At 45.7% G+C, this 20,923-nt stretch overlaps 1 protein-coding gene across 2 annotated transcripts in view; it reads right to left on the bottom strand.

The window, feature by feature from the left end:
- Positions 1-12,962: 12,962 nt before the first annotated feature.
- The window catches only part of PROSER1 (proline and serine rich 1), a 28,912-nt gene continuing 20,951 nt past the window's right edge, over positions 12,963-20,923 (bottom strand). For both annotated transcript variants that reach the window (XM_090027052.1, XM_090027061.1), the window contains exons 11-13: positions 17,130-18,891; positions 16,294-16,441; positions 12,963-14,615 (exon numbers count right to left, since the gene is read on the bottom strand). In XM_090027052.1, the coding sequence (XP_089883178.1) occupies positions 14,493-14,615; positions 16,294-16,441; positions 17,130-18,891 (2,033 nt within the window). In that variant the 3' untranslated portion in view covers positions 12,963-14,492. The remainder of the gene's footprint in view (positions 14,616-16,293; positions 16,442-17,129; positions 18,892-20,923) is intronic.

Raw genomic sequence — 20,923 nt, 5'->3', positions numbered from 1 at the left:
CTCATCCTAGGGAAATTCTTATCACCTCACAGGCAGATACACTTTCAAAGAGCACAAAGGTCTGGAAAAGAAAAGTACAGCGAGAGAAGGACAAATTCTCATCTGTGTGGGAGCTCTCCCGGGGTTAGTTGCCCTGGTGAGGACACAATGTTTACAAAAAACAAAGTCTAATGGGTCATGTTCATCTCTGAAGGAGCTCTACTGTCTTCTGTGGTTTTACCACAGGGATGAATTTGGCCAAGCCCTTTCAAGTCATTTCAGTGCTCTCCTTGGGAACAATCAGCATGCAGCCCAACAGTGAATGACACCATTTACAAAGCCAGATTATAAAGGGAACAAATGATAAAGGCAGAGCGTGAGCTCTTCAGGACTTTGTCTTACTCCATCTTAGTACGGTGCCCACTGTAATGGGACCCAATTCTGATTACAGTCCCTAGGTAGCACTGTAATACAAATATTCCCTAAGGCAAATTCTTCACTCAAGTTAATTTGAGACACCTTAAAATTTTTATTGCAGGACCCAGAGGCCAACCAAATGGGAGGCCTTGTTGTGCTAGATGAATCAGATGAAATTCAAGAAGGACAAATGCAAAGTTCTGCGTTTGGAACGAGATAATTGTATGTGCAAATACAGAATGGAAAATGATTGATTAGGCTACAGTACGGGGGGGACCTAAAGATTACATCAGATCATAAACTGAATATGAGTCAACTAGTGAATTGTCCATAAGAATGACGGGGGGAGAGGGGAGGGGAAGCCTGCTAACCCCAACCCCGCCACCTCCCAGAAGCTTTCCCCTGCTATCCCCTCCATCCTCCTCCTCCCTCTTCTACCTCATTCAGGAACTCACCTGCCATGCCTTTGATGGGAGAAAATTGAAAGACTCATTCCAAACACAGAACATTAGGTGCTTCAAGGTGTTTAACTGAAATAGTTGTTGGTTTCTTTTCATGTTCCCACCTGGGAAACTACTAACATGGATATTCATTCAACAGAAAATAAGCACAGTCCTTAAGGTACTTTATGGCTCAGAGTTAACTCACTCTGCAATAACTTCCTGTCTTGTCTTTCAGGTTGTCTGGTTTCCATCCCCTGCACAGTCTTCATCGCAGCTGATCGCCACGGTAAGTAAGCAAATCACGGTCTCACTGGCTGGTAGTCTGTCCACTCCTTTGCGGTCAGTCTAAGTTCAGGGTCCGTCATAGCAGGTGTCTCCCCTTCTCTTTGCTGGACTCTCTCACTGTCTCATTGCCCTCTTGGGTGATTTCCTGTTCCCTATACCGCTGGGTTTTATCGGTGGCATCCTCCGCCTCTGCATCGTTCCTTTCAATTCCTTCCAGGTGAGGGATTCCCCACAGCTGGCACTGATTAATGACATCATTCTGCAGCCATTCTCTGTCCTTAAGTAACAGGGTTTACCCCAGCACCCTGTTACAGTTATATTAGAATAATGTGCTCTTGCTGAAAAAAAAGCCAGTCATACTGGGCTGCATCAACAGGAGTGTTACTCGCAAATGAGAGGAGGTGATTCTTCCACTCTGTTCAGCACTAATGAGGCCTCACACCTGGTGAAGCATCACAACTGATACGGTGTCCAGTTTTGGGTCTCAAACTTCAAGAAAGATGTGGACAGATGGGACAGAGACTAGTAGAGAGCAACAAAAATGATGAGACACCTAGAGAAAAAGATATATGAGGAAAGACTGAAAGACTTAGAATTATTTAGTTTGGAGAAGAGAAGACTGCGAAGGGATTTAATAGCAGCCTTCAAATATTTAAAAGGTAATTACAGAGAGGATGGAAGCTGTGGAATCTCCATACTTGGAAATTTTCAAGAGCGGTTAGAAAGACACTTCACTGGGATGGTTTAGTCAGGGATGATCCTGCCCTGACCAAGGGGCTGGACTAGATGACCTCATGAGGTCCCTTACAGCCCTACTTTATGATGATCCTAGATACTGAACAAATGTAAAGCTCTTCAGGTTTTAAATCCAGGATTACAAGGCTATGTGGGCATTCTCTAGACCAGTGGCTGGCAACCTTTGGAGCTGCAGGCTGGAACAACCCAGCTCAGGTCCAAGTTGGACTGATGTTCCAACTCACCCATGAACACCATGTGCCCCCAGAAGCTAGGGGGACATGGCAAGCTCTGGCAGGCAGTGGCAGCAGTGTCGGTGACGGGAGCATGGCAGTGTTGGTGGTGGTGGAGTAGGGGCTGGAGAGCGCCAACTGGTGATCAGCGACCACTCACAAATGCTGCCAGCAGTGGCAACAGTGGCCAGCGGCGATCGCGGACCTCCCACAAATGCCACCAGTGGTGTCAGGAGCGGGGGGGTGGGGGTACTAAATGGCAACTGCCCACAGGCACTGCTGGCAGAGTCGGCAGCACCTTTTCATAGGGGGTGCACATGCACTCATGTGCACCCACTACGTGTGACCAATGAACTCAGCTGCTGACACTATTTCTCTCCACTCCTTGTCTTTGGCAAGGGTGCACTCCCCGCCCCCCCCCCCGCTGCCTGGCTCTAATGCAGCTCCTTATTGCCTGGCCCTAGTGCAGGCACAGAAAAAGTCACCAGCTGCTGAAGCTCACTGTTGCCAATATGGCACTGAATCCTCACAGCTCTGCAGGCCAAATCCAGTGGCTCTGTTCTTTGCGTCTAGCCCAAAAGCTATATGTTGCTAACTGCTGCTCTAGAATTTCTATGGCTCTTGTGCTTTAATCCTGACATCAAACCAAGTATAATTTATGCATGAAAACAGCATATGGTAGGGAGGCAGGACAAATATTATTTCATCTTACTTCATAAAGAGACACAACTTTGCATGTATAAGTTATGACATTGCTATGTAGTTATCACTTGCTTCCCTGGTGCCGCAAACAGTTTTAATTTAGTTTTGGAGATTACCTGTTATCTTGGCTAAGTCCCTGTCTTCAGGTACTCATCAAACTGATATATTGAACCTATACCTTGGGTGTCTACAGATGTTCAGGGCCCCTGCTCTAATTCATGGTACTTTACATAGAGTGCCATGACTTAGAGCTCCATCCCCACCCACCTGTAAGCCAACAGACATTAAACCGGTTGGGTCAGGTGGGTTTCAGTGTGCCTGCAACAGCCCTGACTAACAGGTGTGGGTACTCCAGTAACCTTGGAGAAGGCTGCCAACCCACCCCTTTCCCCAGCCCTGTCCTCTCCCCAGCTCTGGGGCTGTCAGCGGGGAAGTGAGGGGGAGGGAGCAGGAGGCAGCTACTGACTCTGTTTAGCCTGGCTGGAGCTGGATGGGGGAGAACAGGGTGGAATGGAGCCCCCTCACCTTGTGGGGCCCCTTGCTGCTACTTCATACGGGGTATTGGGAGAAGCCAGGCTGGGCCAGTAAGACAAGGAGGGCCACTTCACTATTACCCCTTCCAGCACTGGCCAAGCCATGTCCAGTTGACAGCTGCCTGCTGCTCCCTTCTCCTCTCCTTCCCCTCCTCCCCTCACTGACAGCCCCAGGAGTGGGGCTGGGCTGGTGTTCACTGGAACCAGCCCCCAAAGTGAAAAAAAATACCCCTAGAAGGAGCACAAGTTCCCTAAGGTGCTGTGCTTTAGAGCACTTTCATCTAATATTTTGTTGGAGGAGGGTTGATTTTTTGGACAATCAGGCATTTTAAAAGCACACAGTAGCCATACATGTGTGCTATGTCACTGCTGTAGTATGCTTTTACACACCCAATCGCATGAAAAATGTAACTTGTGTAAGTGCTGTTTGTGTATCATGTTTCTAAACCCATTGGTCTGAGAAACGTCCAGACTCTGAAGTCAGCCTGACCTGGGGTTTGCCAAACCCACATTCCAGCTGCCCTTGACCCTAGAAGCAGCACAGATCCCCCCACCCAAGCATCCTTAGTAGCTTATGCAGAGTCCCCTCAAGTTCTGCCCATAAGGGGCATTCCCAGAGTAGCACTCTGAATGCTGAACTTTACACTGAACTGAATGCAGCTTTTGAAGAGTTTGTCACCTCTTCTGTCCCAAGGTGATGAAGTGATTTACATTTAGCCCTGAGGTGCTGAGTCAGATGCCTAAGCTCTGAGGGGGAGCAGACATTCAGACATGACCATATTGGGTAGTACTAGATACCTCCTGCCCAACACTTAGGTGATTTGGATTGTCCATTGTAGATTACTAACGGTTTCCATCTGTTCTATGGGGTCCTAACTACCTAAAACTTGTCAATTCTGCTTGTTCTCTAGGGTGGTTGGTTTGGTTTCAGGCACTGCAACACCCACGTAAAGGTGCCTTCAAAAATTATTTGGATCTAGTCTCAAATTTCCATCCCAATAGCCAGAAACTGGGAATGTGGAAACCTCAGTACGCTCTTAGCAATTTCGTTATTTTCATCAGGTAGATGTTCCAAATTGATGACCCTTTTCAGATTCAAGTATGGTCTTCTCCTGACAAAAAATGGTAGTTCTAAACAATACTGAAATTTTCAATCATCAGAGAGTTTCCAAAATCTAACGGGCATTCATAAGTTTACAGTCAGAATCCTCAATTTGTCATAACACAAGTTTAAATAAAATGTAGTAAATTGATTTTAAGTAGCAAGCCCCAGGATGTTTGAGTATGAGATCATAGCTTTACAGGTGTGAGCTGTACAATGCTGTATTCTTGCCAAACAGTTATGAGGGGAATATACTTGCTCATTGCATGTTTCAACTGCAGCCATTCAGCATGTCCCCCCAATTTTAGAATGATCTGATTTTGCCAAAAATTACTTCTTTCATTATAAGTCATTTTAATCCTCAAAATCTGCATAGCCCCTATCAGCATCTGCTTGATACCTGAGAAAAACATATTCAAACATAACAGTAATAATAATTGCTCCCTAAAGTCTATTCAGAAATCCCTATGGTTGTTGTAAATACATCTCTTGGAAGGTGACTAAGTAGATGGTGTTTTTATTTTATCTGCTGAAGTAACTCTGCATTTCTTTTTGTACTTCAACTTCAGCTACATACAAAACACCTGAGATCCAGGATGCAAAGTCAGAGGAACATTATACCTCTCTACATGGTGATGATAATACATTGGGTAGAATCCTACCATCAGAAGTTCAACAGGACACCTAAGGAACAGAACAACACATCAGTGCTGTAGGGCAGTCTACCATCTTCTCTTTGCTAAGGCAAAATGAAAGTTTAAGTCAGGCATGGTGAACAGGACCTAACAGTATGTGGCCTATACTGAAAAGCAGAGCCTACCTCATATTTGCAAAACATTATCAGCCCTTCTCACTTGCCATGGGGTTTCTTTTGAAACTTTACTTTCACTTACATCCTCATTAAGCCATGGAGACCATGGTCACATGCATCAAACTGCTGACAATCCCCACAAGAAGAAGATCCCTGTGCACTACTATTGACGTAACTTAGAGAGCCCAGCACTGGAAGGAGGCATGCTTTATCTTCCAAAGTGTTTCCATCTCTCCAGCACTGCCAGCTCCAAAAGTTTAAAAATATATATATATAAATTTATATTCTGCCCTATCCAAAAGACTTGAAGCAGCTTACCATAAACAAATAACCCACAGATAAAATTCCCCAAACAACATCCCCAAATCCCAGAACTCCATCTCCCCTTCACTCCCAATCACTGCCTCTCTGCCCAGACCCACACACAAGCAAACCCTCCCATCAAACACCTCCCAACTCCCACTCACATCCAGGTGCAAGAAAACTCTTCCTATGCTCTCACCCCTACCCACCCACTTCTACTGCCCCACTTCACCCAGGGAAGATCCCCCCACACTCCCAATGCCCCCTCCAAACCCCAACCCCATCCCCATCCCCCACCACCCACAAAAAAACATGCCTAGCTTTTATCCCCACCTTGGTTACTGCAGAAGGGCAGCCTTAAACATTTTCCCAGAGGGGCACCTGGTCGGGGGGCTGCTGGTTTTACAGGATCTTCAGCAGGAGTGGGCAAAATATGGCCCATGGGCTAGATCTGGTCCACCAGGTGATTTCATCCAGCCTATGCGCAGATGCCTACCAATTCATTGCATCTGCCCTTGTTGTGTTTACATAGGGCTGAGCCCTGCTCACTCCTGTGGGGGCAGCACATGCTGCACTCCCACCCTTGTCTGTGGAATGGCCCTGATCCTGGCCCCACAGCAAGGGAAGCAGCAGTGGCGGGTGAGGAAAGGGTGGCAGGAGGGGGAAGAGTGGTGGGCAGGAAGCAGCAACAGGTAGGCAAGCAGAGCTGGGGTCAGGTTCAGGGAAAGGGCAGTGGCAGGTGGAGGCAGGAGAAGGGCAGCGGTGCTGGTAGGTGAGTGGGCGGGCTGAGAGGGGCAGCAGAAGTGAGGGCAGCAAGTGGGAGTACAGGAACCATGCCAGCGGGGGCCCAAGGTGGCGTGGCACGAGTATTGAGCCTGGGCCAGTGGGGGTGCAGGGCTCCCCGGGCTCACATGTAGTTCCTGGGTTCTCTGTCTGAGCCATATGCCTCTGGGTTGAGTCTCATACAATGGAGCCAGTAGCTGGGCCCCACTCACTGCCAGGTACAGACCATGGGAAGAGCAGGGAGCTCTATGCTATGGAGCTGGGCCAGCTCTACCCCTCTCCCTGCCCCCCCAGCCAAGCCCCATGACCTGCACCACCAGCTTCATCATGCGGTGCTCCCCTGGCAGTGCAGGCCTTGGGCATGTGAGCCCTGAGTGATGGAGCTGGTGGTCTGGCCATGTGCAGTCCTGGGGCTTGCTGGCACCACACACTGCCAAGGAGCTCTGCCTGCTGCAGGCCCTAAGTGCCCCGAGGGCCTGCTGCCTGCTGCTGCCACTGGTGGGCAGGAGCCGTGCACAATGTGGGAGTGTGTTTGTAGGGGGGTTCCACATGCACACCCCCCATACACATGCACCACATCCCCACAAACCCCTGCAGACACCCTCTCCCTCCACATACCCCACAATCGACAGCCCCCTCAAAGCCCCATACACACCCACACCCCCATACATCCATACACACACCCACATGCTCCCACATACCCATCCACCCTCACACACCCTCACCCTCCTCCCCACATACACCCATACCTCATATATACAAACACCCACATACACACATTCACAGCCCCCCACAAACCCTATACCCACCCACCTGTACCCCTCCATCCCCCACCCCCCACTATACAAGAGTAACACATTTTGAGCTATTATGCAATCACCTCTATGTACACAATGTAAATGCACACAAATCAGGACAAAAATATTTTTTGAAATAAAAGTAAAATACGTTATTGTAGATGTTTGAATTTTAGTATATAATTTGTTTTTTTTCTGGTTCCAAGATGACAAACGCCCTTGTCAAAAGGAGTACTTCCAGGAGTAAGGGGAGGGACTTCCAGTGCCAAAGATCAGGGGCAACACTTCAGGTCCCAAGATGGTGACCAGGGGGTGGGGGTGTCAAGGAGCAGGGCTATCCTTGCAGCCCTTAACAGCTCACTAAAACTCATTAAGTGGCCTTCCAGCCAAAATAATTGCTCACCCCCAATCTGCAAGCTGGCTAGGTCCTCCCTTCTTTTAGGTGGGCAAGACAGTGCCTGAACTGGCCCCCAGCTCCTCCCCTGCCCCGCCTCCCAGCCTCGCGGAAGCACATGTATACACACACACCCATTCCAAGTCTTGTTATCTCACTTTTAACTAGGAAAATGAACCGGGGGATATACATGCAACAGGTACCTTTGATTTCTCACTGCTGCAAACCTCTTTCCACCATATCCTCTCCTCTCCCCTGAGCTTATTGCTCTCACTTGCTATATGAAATCTTATTTAAATGGCAAGAACCCTGGGAAACAATTTCTTCATGTTCAGTTGTCAAGCACATATGTTATATATATAATTAGAATTCCAACTGGAAGTGTATAGTTCATTTTTAATTGGACTCTGATAGTGTATCTCTATTTTTCAAAAAATGATCCAAACAAAACCAAAATTTTTAATAATAATTAGGATAACTTTTTTATGGTGCCTTCTTGCAGCAATTCCAGTGGCCTTTCTGAAGTGAATTAAAGTATGGGGTTTAGTCAATGTCAGTGCATACACAAAAAATCGCTGGATTTGTTCCTAAATTTCATATACAAATGAGAAAAGTTTTAAGAATTTGACTTTGCATATAATAGTTAAAGTAGCTTAAATGTTTAGACATAATTAAATATGACAATTTAGTGCTTATCTCATAGCAATAATTTGGAAAAGAATGAGAATTTTGTTAATAATTCTAAAATATGTTTAAATTAGATAATTTAGTGCTTTCCAGATATTTATCTGTGGTTCTTTCATAGCTGATATCCTTATAATCTGTCAGGTTCATATACAACATGCTATTTTGCCGCCTTTGTTTAACTGAGTTGAATTGAAAAAATAGACTTTCCTTGTCAGCTGACCACAAAAACCTACAGTGGCCCAAAATGCACAATTAACTCAATTTCTTTCCCATATTTTAGCCTTAACCCTGCTACTATCCACACAAAATAAACTCAACCTGATTTTGCAATTGCTTTAAATTCAGGCCAGCTTACCTCAGCTAAATAACTTCAATACTCATAGGTTGCCTATACATGAGCATTGGAGAAGATTCAATTAATTGAGTCTGCTGGAGCATGGTAATTACCGCACTCCAGCAGCCTCTCGTGTCTCATGTATTAGCGTACCTGCACTTCAAAATGGCAGCGGGGGTGCTTGAAGTATAGCTCAACAAATGAGTTTTAATTCAAGTACCCCCGCCACCATTTTGAAGTGTGGTGACGCTGATAGATGAGACACTGTGACACTTTAATTGAAGCGCTGCCCCTCCGCCCCCAGAGCATGTAAAGTGCCCTTAGTTTTCTACTGCCTGCCCACCATTTCCACAGAACAGAGATGAGCTCTCAGGAGTGAGACCAACTGATATAATAACTTTGGCCCCAAAACTCATCATTTTAAGATTACACTGCAAGTTTCAAACTCTCCTTCCTCATCTCCATTAAGATGACAGTAAATGTTGCCTATTCTTTGATATTTACTGAAAAAAGTGATTTTGGTCCCAATGTCCGGTTTCATCTCATCTGCCCACCTCCTGACTAGCAATTCATTCCATCCCACACTCCCAATCTTCAGATCAGTTTTTCAGTCTGGTCTCTAAATCCATTCTGCCCAGCCCCTGATCCCATGTCAGTTCTGCATCCTACGTGCAGTCTTGTCAACATCACTTGCAGCTTCCAGGCTCTTCTGCAACTTCCCAAGCTTAGTCTTGTTGGAAGAGGATGGTGGAAGAGCAGTGGAAATGGCCACAAGCTGCAGGGATCCTTCTGCCCTTTTTCCTTATGGCAGAGTGGTTCCTGAGAGAAGAAATCTGTCTTGGCTGCCTGTCCCACTAGCTTGTCTCCTTGGGAAAAACAGTCAATGGAAGGGGTGGGGGCGGGGGAGGGACAGTCTGCCAATGGAGGAGGGAAGGAAATCTATAGGCAGGGTAGAAATTTGCAAGAAATACTTACATCATAATCACAAGACATGGGCAGACCTGTGCTACTTGTGGAAAAGAAATGATTCACTGTGATCCACTCTAACTCCCCTGTCAACCTGATCCAACCAATTTCTATTCAGTAGATCTCATCTAAGAGTAAATGTCTGTTGGAGTATACGCAGATAAACACTACAAACCACATTTGTGGGGCACAGCCTAATTCTCTTAGCCAAGTAACATGAGAGAAAGCTGACTATTCCTGTGGTTATCAGCAGCCCAAATGGGGGCAAAGAAAATTGCACTGCAGAAATGTGTCATTTGTATGGCCTACTTTTAAAGCATTACTTTAACTCTTCATTTCCTAATTTTCATATCAAATTCAACTGTATTTGGATGTTTCAGAATAGTATATGACAGTGGTTCTCAAACTTTTTTTTCCCAGCAGACTACTTGAAAATTACTGAGGCTTTCAGTAGACCACTTAATAAACTTTTTTTTTGTTCTACAAATCAAAGCACACAACTCATTTTAATATCAGCAGTCTTACAAGTACAGACAGTCTTGATTGTTCTGCAGCCTTTCTGCGGACCACCTGAATGGAGCTCGTGGACCAGTGGTGGTCCGTTGACCACAGTTTGAGAACCTCTGGTATATGGTATCACCAGGTCAGGTATAAGTCCTTTCCTAGTATGCATCAGGCCGTGTATAAGATCTCGGGTGAACTGTGTGGGGAACAGTCCTTTTCCTGGCTTTCTGAAAGTACAGGTCAAGAAGCCATCAAAAAGAACCATGGGCAAACCATCCTCTTCAGGAGAGAAGTAGGAAGGAAGACCATGGAAGTTTGTATTGGTCTGGACTGTAGACTGCAGATTTTTACCTTCAGGAAAAAGCTAAATTTAAACAAACCTCGTCTCTTTTTTTAATATTAAAAAAGCATTTGAGAAACAGCCAGTGCCAAGCTCTGGACAGGGTATATACCCACACAGCACCTGCCAGCCTAAAATGAACTGTAGACCCAATTTGAGAGGAAGTAGGTGTTCACTGATCCGCACTGGCTTAAGCTGGAGTTGCAAGGGCTCCGTACCGCCAGGGGATTTCGATCAGGACATTCCATACCCAAGACTGAAAAAATTCCAGGGCCTTTCTTTGATAGTTTTGATAGTTTAAGACACCGCAGAGCTATGAGCTTTCCCAAATTGCCATGCGGTAATCCGGGCTCAGTTCAAGATCCTGAAGCCAAATTAGTATGGGCGCACCAATAAAGATTTTTGGAGGCCCATACTGATAGGCAATTTTTAAAAAGACCTATCAGCCAACACCGATCCAATTTCTGATACAGCTGCATGCAGCTGGTAAGTCTGTTGTGATGGGAGGAGGGGTCTGGGGGGCAGGCAGATCAATGCTCTCTGTGGTGAGGGAGAGAGCGGGGCAAAGGCTGGGGCAGATGCTGCCCAGCTGGGTGGAGCAGGGCAGGGCATGGGAGCCACAGCATGTCTGTGGGGTGGGGGGACAGTTCCCACTGCATGGAGGGGAGCAGGCTGCAGCTGAAGCCAAGACTGTGCCAGACTCTTCTTGGTGGGGGCTGGGCTCGGGGCAGGTGGTAGCAGCACTGGTAGGGGCTATGGGGGAGCAGCTGCAGCCACCCCAAATTTCATTGTAGGTTTCCCATAACCCTCCCTACCAGTGCCATTGCTGCCCGCCTAGCACAGCCCTGGCTGCTCCCAGTAAATGGGTGGAGGTGGGGCTTGAGCTACGGCTGTGCTGGGCAGGCAGCAGTAGTGCTGGGAGGGGGCTATGGTGAAATTTGGGGTGGCTGCAGCTCTCCAAGCTGCCAGGCTGTGCTCCTCACTGCCTGCATGCTGCACTGCAGCTGCATGCACAGGCATTTATCAGCCTCATCATACCAATTTCCATTACAGCCAATTTTCTTTACATTGGTCTGATATCAGATCAGTACTGATAGATCAGTGGCCAAAACCTTATTATTTTATTCTAGGCAGGTCTCTAGCTCTAGAGTGAATGCTTATTTTTTCTGCTGAGGGAAACACTATATTCTTCTTCCCTCTGTCCCCACATTGATACAAACAACATGCAACAAAGGGAAGTGAATGAAACTTTTCTTACCTACAATTTTCATGAGCGTTGGTAGTGACTTGGCCCACAGGGTTTACAATAGGGTCTTTATTTGCTAATATAAAATAGTGGCTTCAAATACAGCACCACTAAGCTTCTCAAACAACACATGTATGAAACCCTTTTTCTGCAGTGTCAGAAAGATTTGCATGTCCTGGGAAGCTTATTTCAAGAACATCCATGATAAAACAGGTTTTACTTTTATTGCTCTTGCCACATTACACAGATTAAAAAGTGTTATTTGGTAAGCAATATCAGATATATTGCATTTAAATATTGGTCTGATTCAGACAAATTTAGGTTTCATATAGACATTCTGGGCCCCGCAGTTTCGGAGGGATGTGGCCAGTATCAAGAGGGTCTAGAGGAGGGCCACTTCCATGATCCAGGGACAGGATTCGGGGAATGGGAGAGACCCTGTTCCCCCGAGCACCTCCCAGAGTAACAAGGAATAACGGCCATAAGTTGTTTGAGAGTAGGTTCAGGCTGGACATTAGAAGGCACTACTTCACAGTCAGGGCGGCTAGGATCTGGAACCAACTTCCAAGGGAAGTGGTGCTGGCTCCTACCTTGGGGGTCCTTAAGAGGAGGCCTGATAATTACCTAGCTGGGGTCACATGAACCCAGTATTCTCTCCTTCCCAGGGCAGGGGGTCGGACTTGAAGATCTACTCGGGTCCCTTCCGACCCCACATCTATGAATCTAAAAAATTCAGTTTCTTCCTGGGAGGGTTGTTGCTTTTCTCCCAGTAGATGTTCAGGCTTTTTCTCCCAGAGTACAAACTGCTACTCCAGGAGAAAAAAAATAATGTGGGAACCACCAAGATTAAAATTACTTCCAGGAGACTTGCTGCTGGGAAAGCAAATGTCTGTACATGCTGACACCACAGACTGACCATGGGTAGTCTGGGTTAGCAAATCTGGTGTTCCCAATGAACTGCTGTCATCTGTTGCCAGGCAGACTAAAGAAGCCTGCAGAGCATACTGAGGTGTGTGCACACAGAGTGTGTTCCACCCCTCTCTCTGCAGCTGCACAATGCAAGCTCTCCACTCTTCAGGGCCTCAGCATTCAGGTGTCTGTACATGTGGCTACGGGTAGTTTTTCAATCACAACAACTGTGAGAGAATTCTCATTCTCAGATTATCTGAATGTGTAAATTCAGCCTTAGTAAAATATTTTTTCCAATCACACTTTTACATAGGTAGTTGTGTTATGCATACCATCAAAATTCCATGTCATAAAAGTGTCATGGTGAAATAAAACCAGCCTATAATAGTTCAGCAAACCTCTTTGTTTACTGGCCCTATTAGTTTACGTACCGCACATATAGTCAGCAGAGCCTTGTGCCATGACTGTAAACTTTTTATTTTAAAAAACTGTGTTAAAAACCAATACAGGAATTTCCATTTACGTTTTAAAAAAGTTTGTTCACATGTTGAAGGAAAATATGTTAGCAACATCTTCCAGCAGAATCCATCTTTAAAAAAGTAAAACTCTAGGTACAGAGCTGTCCTACAGTACATCCTCTACAGTTTAATTTAATCACATAATCAGATATCAGAGTCCTCTCTATCATCTTCTATAACTGGAACAAGGGTTTCTCTTAAATAGATGATATTCAGTTGGGTTACACATTGCCACAGATACTAAAATCATGAAGAGAGTGCACACTGCATTTCACCAACAAAGCAAGACTGTTCTATATACCATCATACCTTCTCTAGCTTATAGAGTTCATTCAGTTATTTGCCTTTAAAATCATTTAAGTTTTCCAAGGAAAAATACTAAAAATCCAAGGGCTAAGTTCTGTGTCCACTTATATTCATGGGGTAGCTTGACTGTCAAAGCTGGTTACACAAAAAGCCTGGATATATTTATTGGGGTTAAAGGAGTACAAGTGAGAGCAGAATTTGACCCATGACTGTAAACATTCACAGAAGTTATGTAGTACAGCAAATCAGGAGATGTAACCTGCTCAGGGTATGATTATTATAATTCATGTAGGGGCAATGCTCAAAAGTATACCCTGGAGAAATATTTAAAAGAATATGTGCAGATCTGTAAGTGTTCCTGCCTAGCTAAAAACACACTCAATTAAAAAGCAATTCATTTCTATCTGAATACAGTACAACATTATTTCTAACTTTTCTTCTGGTCTGACTCAGATTAGAATTCAATTCAGCAGCAGGCCCATGACAACATTTCATGTACCATTTTAAAAAAAACCAAGTCCAGTCTCCCCATGGCATCCTACTGATGCTATACGAATTATTCATGCATATAAAGGAGAGAATAGATTCTAAGAGCCATATAAGGACTTTGTTCTGTGCACACAACTCCCACTGACATTAACAAGAGTTATGCATCTAGGCAAAGGAACATCTACAGCCTTAAGTGTCTAATTTCAATCTAGGTGTTCTTTCTACATTAACCACACTCTACCATACAAAATGTAAGACTGAGGGGCAAAAAAAGATAGAGTAGGTATACTGTCATCCCCATATAATTTAGCTGCCAATTGTTTTATTTACAAAAATCAGTGTTTAAAGTCCCTGATCCTGTGAGGCACCAAACATTCAACTCATTAGGACTACTGACAGTCAAGGATGCCCAGTTTTTACCAGACCAGACCCTGTTCTCTTTGTTAAGCAAAAGTATTTGTGAATTGGTTTGCAATCAAACATAGGATCAGTTTCCCGGAATCACTTTACCCTCTTCATGTCTTCCCTCTCCTTCCCCAACTCTAAATCAGGTCATGCTCTCACTGAAGTCAGTGAACATTATGCAACTGAGCTCAATGGGGACAGGGCCAGTCTGTGTCAAGCAACTACTGTAGTCTTCAAATAAATGCCTCTCTTGTCAGAAAGAAGATAGCATTTATTGCCATCCACTCTGCGGTAGACTTGTCTGCAGTGAAAATGGTGCTCCTGGTGCAGAGGGATAGCTGGCAAAACCATCAGTTTGAGCAGGATAGCTCTCCAGACCTGAAGCTGGATGTGCCTTCAAGAAAGAAAAACAAATAGGTAAGAAAGTCCCTGCTTTTTAAAAACACAAAGAACAAAACAAGGTATGCATAAAATTATTCTTTAGCACAAATAAGAACATTTAATTAAAGCAATATTAGAGGAATATCCGACAGTCTACAGACAAGGGAAGCTGAACAAAGTTCCAACAGAGGAATTATTCCCCTGAAATGCTAGGAAGCGAAAAAAATTTCTGATTCACAGGGAGAGTAAACAGAAGGAAGATGAAATGTTTTCATTTTCTAGAGGGGTGGCCTCTCAGAAGGCTTCAAGCAGGACAAGGTTTGAGAAGAGTTTCACTATTTTGTAGACCATGTATCTTCTTTCCTAACTTTATTTTAGCTCTAAACTGAGGGTCCAAAGTGAACAACTTGTAATAAGCCCCTGCCTCCTTTAACTTGCAACACATTAGCTGCTCTTTAGTAGCAGCTTGTGTGTTTTGCAGTTGCCCCACCTTAAGCAGAGTGGCAATATATTAAGTGGTCTGCTTAAGATCACAAAAGGAACAGTGGTACTTAATATGCTGCCCAGAGAGATTCACTTTTGGTCCACACTGGCTCCATACTCATATTGCTGGCTTTTATTAAACATCCATCACTGTTAGGGCTGCAGCACCATCTGAAGTATAAACAATAAGAACCAACTTCAGCTGTCTTGATTCCTTAGCTGCTAAGGAATTTTGTCACTATTCTGAAAAGGTTGGTCTTCAAGGCTGTTCAGGAGAGATCAAAGCAAGAGCCCAAGTTCTTTCCCAGGAAGATCCTAGGAATGGATAAAAGGTGTATGCAACAGTGGATACATCCACAAGTGCAATTAATGAGACTGAATATACTCCAGCTCAATTTGAGCCAGAACAAGTTAATCCCAATGTCATTGTCAACATATGCGTTTTGTGCTGCCAGATACCACTTGCATTTGACAGGACTATCCAGCAGTGACGTAAATTACTCTACTACGCCCTAATTGCCATGCACATGTAGATGGCAATGCTTTACTATGCAGTAAATTAGTCTGCTGTGCAGTAAAACCATCTTGTGTAAATACACCCACTGAGCCTAAGAAGAACTTCCACTTATCCAGCACTTCTTCAGAAGCTTGATTCCCTGTTATGGGGGACATTCTCTTCCAGAAGAAGAAATCAATCACAATCACAAAGCTAAGAAAAAGGCAAAAAAAGCACTGTAAAAGCAGCACTCCGAGCAGCATTTTATCTGGCAAACATGGCAGCTAGGACCATGGCTATGGTCATGACAATAAAGGGGCTATCCTACGTCCAAATGTCTGGGGTCCCCTCTGAATCTATATGGACAGACATTCAAGAAGGAATTACTCTTGATCAGGAACAGAACCCAGGGTCTTCCAGTCACATGGTCCAACAACTAGATCAAGAAAGTTACCAGTAGGTCTTCTTAAATTTGTTCATTCTCCTCATTTCAGAAAGGCTTTGACACATCCAGAGCTGACAGAAGAAACCAGATGTGCAGTGCATGCTGTGCATTATTTCTTGGAGAAATAAGACTGATCTTCAGACCGAGTTGAGCAACCTCATGGCTAACTCCTTATAAGAAGCCATGCTTTAAAATCAGTTCAATATTGAAGAGTTAACAACTGAGCACCTTCTCAAGTGCAGCCTAGCACCACAAAATGGACCTTACCTGTAGTAGTGCTGACTGTGCTGCCGCACTGTGCTGCAGTTCCTGCAAGGAAGATTGTGCGGCACTTTGAGGAAATCCAGGGATGCCAGGAAGAGACAAAAGACCAGGGAAAACTGTATTTCCTGGGGTCTGAAGCCCCGAAGTCAAGCTGAAATAATCAATTAAAATACAGCAGTTATTATTACACACCCACGTTCTCAACTTAGTCTATTCTAAATTTCTGACTTCATAATATATATGCTAACAGCACCTCATTTTCTAAACATCAGGGTGCCAAATTTTCCCAACAGAAACCCAGCCTTCACCTACAGCATATGTACATGCACTAGGCAGGACATTCATATACAAATGCGCTTCAGCATGGGAGCCAGTACCCCGTCTGCACATGAAGGTATTTGCAGGTGAAAGTTAGGCATCACTGTTTGAAAAAAAAATAGCACTGGATGCTTTACTTAATGCAGAGAAATCTAGGACATTACCTCCTATTTATACCCATGTATGTCCACTGGTACTTATTTTGGGCCCATTCATGCAAAATCCTAGCATGGCCTAAGAGGTGCCCAGTACCCTCAACTGGTAGCTAAGGACACTCAGCACCTTACAGGATAGGTTACGGAAACTGGGATGTTACAGACTACTTACTAAATATAGACTGGCCTCCTCATCTAACTGCTAGAGACAGATAGAAATAGCCTGCTGCCGTAAGGAACTCTTTTCTTTTAATATTAAAAAGTACTTCATTTTTATGACTGAAAATACCATCTAGGTCTAAAAACAAACACACTTTTCCGGAGAAAAAGGAATGGTTTTGACCTCTTTCTGAAACAGAAACATACCCAGCCTGTGCAACAAGTGCAGAGTTGAAGTTTGAGCTAAAGGCCGAGGCAAACCCTGGCAGGACCGGAGCCGGAGATGGAGCTGTGGCAGCTGCCGGCAACGGTGCAACTGCTGCTACTGTGGAAGATGCCTGGAGGCCAGGGAAAGAAGGGAGAGCAGGAGTGACAGTGGGTGTGTTAGAGACAGGAAAACCAGGGAAGGATGGATTTGATGATCCCAGAGGCCCCTGGGTGACAGAAAATAGGGAGGGAACAGCACTAGACAAATTAAGCGAAAAGGGTGGAGCAGAGACTGTTGCTGAAGCAGCAAGTCCCGAGAGAACGACTGCTGTGGTATTCACGTGAGCAGCAGATACAGCTGAAGCAGTAGTAGACGGAGCAGCTAACAAAGACCCTGGCAGAGTGACCGGGGGTGTAAGTGCTGGGTTACCAGTAAAAGCAAAGTTACTGGTCAGGGATGTGAAAGGAGGAAGTCCATTAAATACAGGGGCAATCGGAGCTGAGGAACCATGAGTGGCCAAGGAAATTGAGGCAAGAGAAGTGGAGCTGTTTAAAGGAGCACTCAAAGAGGAGAGACCAGATAATGCTGGATTAAGGGAACTGGGTAAACTGACTGGTACAGAAGTAGCTGAGGTATAGGCACGCCCAAGTGCTGACAATCCTAAAGTGCCATGAGAAGGGCCAGCTGAGTGAGAAGGACCTTTGAAGGCTGAGAGAGTAGGGCTCATGCGTTCTGTTTTCACCAGAACTGGGATACTTGTGGGCACTGGGGCTGATGAAATTTGCTGCTCAGTATTAGTGGGGCTGGTGCCATGCAAGAGGGAGGATGAGGAGCCACAGCTGACTGGTATAATAGAGGGTGAAGTAGTTAAAGGTGATTGTGCAGGCAATGTTGGGGGAGTGGAACTGGGATTGGCCACGGAGGGAGAAGGAAGACCTTGGAAAATGGCAAGCCCTGGAGTGGAAGAGCGTTGTGGGGTAGGTGTGGCAGATGGAGTATAACATTTGTTTACAGAGGAAGCAGGAGGGTCAGTGCTTTGATTAGTAAGAGCAGACAAGGAAGCAAGCTCACTTGTCACAACGGAAGTTAAAGCAGATGAATTGATTAACGAGGTATCGTTCGATGGCAGGAGTCCTTTCAAGACAGACAAAATTGGGTTAGGCAGGTTTAGCGAACCAGAGATGGTAGTGGCAGGAGAACTAGCAATCGCAGAGGGAACAGGACTAGAAATGCCTTGAGGAGTGGGGGGCAAAGACAAGGGGAGGCCAGCAAAAACTGATGACAATGGAGCAGAATTATTAGCTGAAGCAATTGAGGTGGTTGCAGGAAAAGGCAGGCCAGCAAATGGTGCGGCAGCAGATGCAAAAGCCTCATTAGGTGCAGGTGTAGCACATGGTGTGGAAGAACTGTGCGGAGCTGGTGCAGCAGCTGGTACAGAAGCCAGGCCAGAGAAAACTGCAGGAATGGGGGTAGAGGTTGCACTATGAACAGACGTAACAGGAACACCAGGCAATGAAAGGGATTTAATGACAGTAGGGGTTGGGGTAGATGGCTGAGATGTATGAATGGAAGAGGACACCTGTCCTGGGAAAACAGGAAGAACCGGGGTAGACATGCTCATCCCAGGGATGAGTGGAGTTGCAGGTGCTAATGGATGGCTTATTGCCTTGACAGGTGATGGGGTAGGGATGGGAGTAGCAGCAGATGTTGAAGGATTAGAACCATGAGGAGTAAAGAGCTGATTCACTTGTGCAGAAAAAGCTGCAAAGAAATAAAACTGGTAAGAATACTTGAAACCGACAGAAATGTTTGTGTTCAATACAAATGCGTCTTATACAATTATATTTTCAAGTATGATACACAGTAGCTAACATACAAAATTTACATATGCACACAATCTACGTGGAAAGCCATAAAGTCAAAACACATGTATATATGTTTAAGTCACACTACCCATATTGTACACAGTATATGCACTATTTTTCCAAACCATTCCATAGCATTTACTATCACTTTGAACTAGCAGAAGAGTGTGCATCTTCAAACATGCTCCTGAAGATCAAGACAAGTAAGTGGCTAATAGTCTACAGTCTAGGACCAATACTGCTACCCCTCCTCATTAGCTCCATTTGAGGGTTAAAAATTACTCCTGAACAGATAAAGTATGTGCACCACGATTTTAAAGAGGGGTGGATTAACAATTCAATCAACAACTACAGAACAGTTAATTACACTTGCACTTAATACGTGATTAACCAGTTAATCACAGTTCGAGTTGAGACCTGGCCACACATTCAATCAATGGCATGATAAAAACATACGTAATAACTTTGTGGCTGTTTTGTATCATGCCATTAATTGAACATGTGGCTAGATTTGCGGGGGGGGGGCTTGCAGGCCTTGACAGCTCACCAAAACTCATTAAGCAGGACAAGGGGGGCAAAATACAGCCCGCGGGTCAGATCTGGCCCACAGCAGGTCCCTGGGTCCCACCTGGCCCAGGTGCTACCCAGCCGTGGCATGTCCTGCTGCCCCCTGAGCATGCAGATGGGCTGGGGCGGTTCTGTAGCTGGACTGCCCTTCTAGCTGGACTCCTACCAGCTGCCGCCAGCACCACGGTACTGGTAGGGACCCATGTGCATAGCCTTGACTCGGCACAGCCCCCACTCACCCATCCAGGCTCAGCAGCAGTAGTACACAGTAGGTGTGGGACCAGGGCAGTTCAAAGTGGGCTGGGGTTGCATGCGGTTTACAGTGGCAGGGAAGTGCCACAGGGTATGTGGGCTCTGGGCTGTTGCAGGGTGGAGGCAGCTGCTGAGAGGCTCAGGGGGGGCACATGTGGGGGCTTCCCATGCACACTACACCATGCCCTCAAACCCTCCCACACAAACCCCACAACCACAAACATTGCACAAGCCTCTGGGGAGCAGCCCCACTCACTGCCACACCCCACCCCCTCCCAAAGTACCCCCCCCTCCACACACCCCCAAACCCTATACCCAACATATCCCCACAAACCCACCTATACCCACACACCTACATCCACAAATTCCTCATACCCTCTCCCTACATCCCTCGTACACACTCCCACCCCCTCTGCAATATACAAGAGTAAGACTTCATGTTTAGCTATTATGCATCACCTCTATATACACGATGCAAATGCACACAAATAAGGACACAAATATTTTTTTAAAAATAAAGTTAAAATGTTATTGTGGATGTTTGATTTTTAGTATATAATTTTCCCCCCCCCTATTTCCAAGATGGCAAGCCCCCTCCCCAAAAGGAGTACTTCCAGGGGCAAGGGGAGGGACTTTTGGTGGCAAAAAGTCAGGGGTTAGAGGGCAGGACTTGCAGCCCCAAGATGGCAAACAGGGGGCAGGGCGCTTCTTAAGGGGCAAGGCCACCCTTGCAGGCCTTGACAGCTCACCAAAACTTATTAAGCAGCTCTCCAGCTGAAATAGTTGCCCACCCCTGAGCTAGATGCACCCTTGTGGCTGGGAGTCCTGACACCCGATAGGGTTCCCGGCTGGGAGAGTGGGGGAACACAGAAACACCATGTGGTCCCAGATCCAGGGGGCTCCTAGCTGTAGGAGTTTGCTATTTTCCAGTGCAGAGGGAACTCGGGATCATGATCCCAGGCTCCCCACTGCATCAATAAGGCATGATGGGATCTGATGTGTGATCCCACAAATGTGTGGCATGACAGGAAGTACTAAAACTGGACTGTGCATTAAATCCCATTTTGTCTTACCTGCATGTCTAGTACAGGCCTTAAGAGATTTTACTT

The sequence above is a fragment of the Crocodylus siamensis genome, chromosome 1 (genome assembly GCF_052110815.1).
Source record: "Crocodylus siamensis isolate JL-2025a chromosome 1, ASM5211081v1, whole genome shotgun sequence".
NCBI lineage: Eukaryota > Metazoa > Chordata > Crocodylia > Crocodylidae > Crocodylus > Crocodylus siamensis.
The sequence above is the reverse complement of the archived record's forward strand: the minus strand, read 5'-3'. Positions and strand labels throughout refer to the sequence as shown.